At 31.0% G+C, this 7,218-nt stretch overlaps 1 protein-coding gene across 1 annotated transcript; it reads left to right on the plus strand.

Moving 5' to 3' along the window:
• The first annotated feature begins 410 nt into the window (after positions 1-410).
• LOC115711660 (phenylacetaldehyde oxime monooxygenase CYP71AN24) lies at positions 411-2,738 on the plus strand. The gene is made up of 2 exons (XM_030640034.2): positions 411-1,353; positions 1,907-2,738. Exons 1-2 carry the CDS (start codon positions 412-414, stop codon positions 2,525-2,527), a joined length of 1,563 nt encoding a protein of 520 aa, XP_030495894.2. The 5' UTR covers position 411; the 3' UTR covers positions 2,528-2,738.
• Positions 2,739-7,218: the final 4,480 nt, after the last annotated feature.

The raw sequence follows: 7,218 nt of genomic DNA on the forward strand, positions 1-7,218 counted from the left end.
ATTATATTGACAGGTGGAACTTTCTTAAACAAATATAATTGATTGAATACTTTTATCTGTGAAGTTTGTGTAGTGTGGTTATTTGTCACGTCTAATAATATAATATTTAATTAAATCAATAACAATATTAACATAAGTTGAGAATTATAAAGTTTAATCTCAAACTCAATTGGTTATGAATAAAGTAGCACATATTCTTATATATGGCTCAATACTTTTACATAGGACAATATTCTCGTAATAACACATAGAAAGATGTAGTCACCACTACTAATTTTTATTCCATACTTTTAATAGTGCTTAGCACCAAACATTTTCCACTAATTATTTCTTAAAGATGTTAGTAATTAGCTATAAAAGATATCAAAGATTAATATAAATAAAGAAAATAAGTGAACTAAAATTAATATCATGAAAATGACTCTAATAAGCAACTCAAAGGAGCTGCATGACTTGTTCACCTCAACCATGCAATATCCCATGCTCTTCCCCATCTCAATTTTCTTCATCTCTTTAATCATTTTGTTCACACGCTTTAGATCACGTACCCAATTCAACTTACCACCGTCACCGCCGAGGTTACCACTAATCGGTAACCTTCACCTTCTCGGAACCCACCCGCACCGTTCACTCCGGACACTCTCAGCCAAATATGGCCCATTAATGCTCTTGCAAATGGGCCAAGTCCCAACCCTTGTGGTCTCATCTTCAGAAATGGTGAAAGAGATCGTTAAGAAGCACGACGTCGTTTTCTCCGACAGGCCCAAAACCTCAGCCGCCGACATCTTCTGTTACGGCGGTCAAGATGTGGGCTTTGCTCCTTACGGTGAGTATTGGAGACAAGCCAGGAAAATTTGTGTTCTCGAACTCTTGAGTCACAAAAGGGTTCAACAATTCCACTTGGTGAGGAAAGAAGAGACTGATGTTTTGGTCAATAGGATTATTAGAAAAGGTTGTTGTATAAATCTGAGTGAGATGTTGGTTGCCACTTCTAACAACATAGTGTCTAGATGTATTCTTGGGCAGAGTTTTGAGGAAGAAAATGGTAGGAGCAAATTTGGAGAGCTGACTAGAAAGGTCATGGAAGATTTTGAGGCTTTTAGCTTTGGAGATTTTTTCCCTAGCAAATATTTGAGTTGGCTTGATGTTGTTACGGGGTTTACAGGTCGATTAACTCGGAGATTTAGAGCATTAGACACTTTTTTAGAACAAGTGGTTGAAGAACATAAAAAAGTACTAAATTATAATAGTGAATTCGGAAGGAAAGACTTTGCAGGTATTCTCCTTGGACTTCAAAGGGATGGGTTGCTTGACTTTGACCTTACTCGTGAGAACATCAAAGGAATCCTCATGGTCTCTCACTCTCTAACCCTTTTTAGAAGCTTTTACTTAATTTCCCACTACATAAATTTTGATTATATCTGCTTTTACAAGGACATTGCTCATGATTAGTCATACAATATGTTTTAACTCTTTTGTTTTATAGGAATATTGCTAGTATATGTTTGTGGAAAGTCTATGTATATCTCTATTTAATTTGGTTTTTGAAAGAATTTTTAGTCTAATATCTTTTATCATAATCATATACTTTTATAGTTTTTAAGTTACTAAATTTTCAGATTTTTTTTTAAAATATTTTATAATGTTAAAAATAAAGTTTAAATGTTTTATTGGACAGTAATTAATTTTTCTTTTATGTTTAGTAAGTAATTATTTAAACTTTCGATATATAGAAAAAAAAAAAAAAAAAAAAGAAAAGAATGTTGAAACATATAGAGTCTAAGAAGGATGTAACATATATTTTTCTTTTGACAATCCAATACTTTTTGAGGTGTTCTAAGGTATGCATTTATAATTTAATAAGTAGAAAAAGTTTATAACATTAGCTTACATTTGTAAATGGCAGGATATGTTCGTGGGTGCAAGTGATACTACTTCAGCAACAATGGAATGGTTAATGGCAGAGCTTGTGAAAAATCCAAGAGTGATGAAGAAAGTTCAAGAAGAGATTAGAAGAGTGGTGGGAAATAAGTCAGAGATAGAGATGAACGATATCAACCAAATGGATTACTTAAAATGTGTCATCAAAGAAAATCTAAGGCTGCATCCTCCACTCCCTTTTTTACTCCCTCGAAAGACTTTATCAAGTCGTGTTAAGCTTGGAGGGTATGATATACATGGAAAGACAAGGGTGCTCATCAATGTATTTGCAATTCAAAGGGACCCAAATGAGTGGGACAAGGCAGAGGAATTTTTGCCCGAGAGATTTGAGAACAACACAATTGATTTCAAAATGGGCCAAGACTTTCAATTTGTTCCCTTTGGCATTGGGAGAAGAGGATGCCCTGCAGTGTCATTTGGGACTGTTATTGTTGAATATGTTATTGCTCATCTTTTATATTGGTTTGATTGGAAGTTGGTTGGTGGTGATGATGGATCTGCAATATTGGATATGAGTGAAGATTATGGAATCACTGTTCATAAGAGAACTTCTCTTCAACTCGTACCCATACCATATTCCCCTTGATCTATTTACATGGCCTTCTTATTATATATGTGTTATATGCTTTCAAAACTTTTTCTTTAATAACTTTCCAAACCTAGTAGGAATCATAATGAATATGATGATGATGTATAAATTTTTATTCGTTAGATTTTAAAATCCCTTTTTAGTAAATATGTATTTGACAAAAGATCAGTATACTAGTAAAAAAAATTGAGTACGCATATTTATTTTACTTTTAATTGAGTACACATCCTACGCCTGACGGGGGGAGTAATTTGAAAATGGGAGGGTCAATAGTAAACAAATTAATTAGGGGGCAAATTATTAATAATTATATAAAATTATTATGAATAATTGAAAATAGATAAGAAGGAAAGAGAATGACAACTTGAATGAGAATTTATGACTAGAAATAGAAATTAAATCAATAAAGTAAAGAAAAATACAATAGTATTTATGATATAATTAATTTGAGTAATTTAGATATCCATATATGTATAATATTTGAGTAATTGATATAATTGATTACTGCTTATCAGCTATAGAAAGGGAAGACTCCTAATTTGAGTCATTTGCACATTTTTGATTGTGTTCGCTACATATTGAATGATCGAGATCATCTAGGAAAATTTGATGTTCAGAGTAACGAAGGAATTTTTCTCAGATACTCCATTAATAGTCGTGCTTATCGTGTGTATAAAAAAAGAAATTCCACAATAATGGAGTCAATAAATGTAAAATTTAATGATCTGGAAATTTCAAACTCCGTCCATGGTGATTAATAACCACTTGGTCCACATATATCAATGATGTCTCTTATGTCTAATGCTCAGGACATAACGAAAACCCTAAGAACACTCTCATCTAGAGACGTGCCAGTGCATCTGAGAACATTACTAGTACTTCAACAGACGTACCAGCTACTGAAATCACTTTTGATAATCAAATAACCACTAAGGATCCTAGTAATTCTTCTAAGGTACAGTTATATAAGAAAGGTCCTCCAACCTGGATTCAAAAAGCTCGTCCACCTACAATCGTGGTTGGGGATCCAAATACCACCATGGTGACACATTGTAAAGTTCTAAATATCATTCCATCTGCTTGATATGTCTCTCTAGTAGATTCTCACAATGTCACTAAGGCTTTTCTAGATGAGTTCTAGAATAATGCTATGCAATATGAGATGGGGTAGTTCAAGAGGAACAAAGTATGAATCTTAGTACCTAAACCAGATGGTTTAAACATCATTGGGACCAAGTGGATTTTTAAGAACAAATTCAATGAATTTGGCACTGTTAGCAGGAACAAGGTCAGACTTGTTGCTCAGGGATATAATCAAGTTGAGGGAGTGGATTTTTAGGAAAATTTTGCACCAATTGCTCGACTTGAATCTATCTGATTACTGTTGGGTTTTATGCCCTAAATAAAACTCATTTCAATATAATCAGATTTACTTATTAATATAGATCAAAAATAACATTTAATGTTGCATGGTTCACATGATTTATTTCATGATTATATGTACATAATGTATAGATTCATCTGAAACCCTTTTCACATACTTGATCCTGTTTATTGTGCCGTCAACACATTGGAAAGTAAACATGACTATGTGAATAAAGTTTCCTAGATTTATCAGACACAGGGTTTTACTGATATGATAATCTACAACAAGAGTTTACTTGTATTTGGAGAAATACTATGTTCTTTCCAGAACATTGGTTAAAGTAAAGCTCAGGTTGGATGCATGGAGTATGCATCGGAAGGGACCGATATTGAACTTTGACTTAGATTTATTAAACTTACCGTAATATCTATTCAAGTCAATATCGCCTAGTTGATCCTAGATCAAATGATCTTAATCCTGTTATGATTAGGCTCAATCTTGAAAGGCTATTCGTGTTCCTTGAATTGTTAGTTAAGCCTACTTTTAGGTCAGGGTGATACGTACTTTTTGGGAACATGGTAGTGCAATTGAGTGGGAGCGCTAGCATAAACATGGAATCTATAGCTTCTATCTGGCGAATAGTAAGCAAAGGATGATTTCCTTCGAGCTTGACCAAACGAAAATAAATGGTGGAGATCTCATTTCACATAAGCTGAAATATCATTTATACGGGGTCAAGTGTTTTAAGGATAAAATACATAGTAGGGTGTTACGGTAATTTAATCCCTTTATTGTGTAGATCATTCATATAGAGGATAATTGATCACATTAGGATTATAACAATGGATAACTAATGATGTGTCTATATGGTGGAACATATAGAGCATTCTATATACTGAGAGTGTAATTCTAAGTTCTATGCGTGGATTCAACGAAGAATTAATAAGTCAGTGAATTTTAGTCCTAAATTCTTGATCTACTTATTGGAAGCTCGGTTATATAGACCCATGGTCCCCCCACTAGTTGAGATAATATTGCTTCTAAGACTCATGTAATTGGTTTTGATTAATCAATTATAATTCACAAATTAGACTATGTCTATTTGTGAAATTTTCACTAAGTAAGGGCGAAATTGTAAAGAAAGAGTTTATAGGGGCATATTTGTTAATTATGATACTTTGTATGGTTCAATTAATAAATATGATAAATGACAATATTATTTAATAATTATTTATAGTTATTAAATAGTTAGAATTGGCATTTAAATGGTTGAATTAGGAAATTGACATTTTTGAGAAAATCAGATACAAAAGGTGTTAAAATTGTAAAATAGCAAAAAGCAAGGCCCAATCCACTAAGTGTATGGCCGGCCACCTTAGTAGGTATTTTAAGTTGATTTTTTCATTATTTTAATGCCATATAATTCAAATCTAACCCTAGTGGAATGCTATAAATAGATAGTGAAGGCTTCAGGAAAATAACACTTTTCTTCTGAGACTTTCTGAATCAGAAAAAACTGAGCCTCCTATCTCTCTTCTCTAGCTGCCACTTCTTCTTTCTTCTTCCTTTGAATTTCGAAATTACCTTAGTGATTAGAGTAGTGCCCACACACATCAAGCAATACCTCAATCATAGTGAGGAAGATCGTGAAGAAAGATCATCAGCAAAGGAGTTTTAGCATCAAAGATTCAGATCGAGAAAGAGATCCAGGTTCGGATATTGATAATGCTCTGCTACAGAAAGGAATCAAGGGCTAGATATCTGAACGGAAGGAGTCATATTATTCCGCTGCACCCAATGTAAGGTTTCTTAAACTTTATATGTGTTTAATTTATCGTTTTAGAAAGTTCTTATTTAGGATGTTAATAAACATACTTGTGAGTAGATCTAAGATCCTGGTAAAATAATTTCCAACAACTGGCCTCAGAGCCATGGTAATTGATTTACTTGCAAGAAATTTGGACTTTAAAACGATTGTTTGTATGATTTTTGGATGGTATCATGTTGTATTGAGTGTTATTTGATGATTGATTGTTGCTTGTAAATTTTCGTGAAAAATAATTGCGATTTTGTTTCTGGAATTATTTTTATTGGATAGTATGGAAAAAATTAAGCAAGTTAGCCTTTACAGAACTCAATTTCGATTTCATTTGAATTAGTTATGAATTTTTGAAGATTTGAAAAAATCGGGGCTGTGCTGATATTTTCCTGCGATCGCAAATCTGTCCGTACAGTTCACAATTTTTTTTGTTTTTGTTCGATTTTTCATGCTTTTTCATGGAATTAACTTCCGATTTTTGGTATAGTTTTGTATTTATACTATTACTATTCCTAATTCAATTCTAATTATCATTTTGAATTAATTTAATATTTTTTTAAATTTAATTCAAGATATTAGTGTAATTTGAATTTGAATAGAATTAGTATCTATCTTCTTGCTTAAAAAATCTATCTTATTTTAAAATTTGATTATATCTTATCTTATTTTAAATTTAAAAATAAGATATTTATAATCATGTAATTTTTAAATGATATAAGATATTTTGCTAATTTTTTAAATTTTGTTATTTTATTTATTTAAATTACATTTAAAATTTGAAAAAGATATTTATTTATCTTTTCTAATTTTTTATTTAATTTTTTATTTATAAAATAACATTTAAAATTTAAAAGTAGTTAGCAAATTTTTGAAATGATATTTAGGTTGGTCGAAACCTAATTTTTCAAAAATTGTAGGTTTAATTTTAAATTTAATTTTTTTTAAAAAAAAAATTCGAATTTTTCAATTTTTTTTTTAAATTTTTCGAATTTTTTTTATTATTTAATTAATTATTTTCGAAATTAAATATTTAATTTAAAATTAAATAAATCCTACATCCAACTATCCAACTAACCTTGTTGCAGGAGTATGTGTTTTAGCTTGTTTGTAAGTTTTCAAAACCTATTATTACTTGATTGCAAATAGCCATGGTTACTTTTTGCCAGATCTAATGATCTGATGGCTCCCTTGGTCAAGATAATAATTTGTAACAGGTATATTTACAATCTTCTTTCATCTATGTATGACCTAGCAATATGATAGGACCCATCCAAAGTGTGCCTGTGTGAGCCTATGTGTTTAATTTGATTATAGATACATATAGGTGGCGTTTGATAACACTTTTTAAATCAGTTTTCTGTTTTTAAAAGTAGAAAAGTGAAAATATTTTTCAAAAACATGTTCTATAAAACTGTTTTTACTTTTCAATTTTATAATTAGAAATCAAAATTTTAAAAACAAAAAGAATCACTTTCAATATTTTTTTAAACAGTTTTTTTTCTT

This window comes from Cannabis sativa, chromosome 3, assembly GCF_029168945.1.
Source record: "Cannabis sativa cultivar Pink pepper isolate KNU-18-1 chromosome 3, ASM2916894v1, whole genome shotgun sequence".
Lineage (NCBI taxonomy): Eukaryota > Viridiplantae > Streptophyta > Magnoliopsida > Rosales > Cannabaceae > Cannabis > Cannabis sativa.

Bases quoted from the DNA above. Each gene is read 5' to 3' on its own strand.
- LOC115711660 (XM_030640034.2), top strand. From the start codon at position 412: ATGAAAATGACTCTAATAAGCAACTCAAAGGAGCTGCATGACTTGTTC. The intron at 1,354-1,906 runs GTCTCTCACTCT...TGTAAATGGCAG, and splicing joins ACATCAAAGGAATCCTCATG to GATATGTTCGTGGGTGCAAG.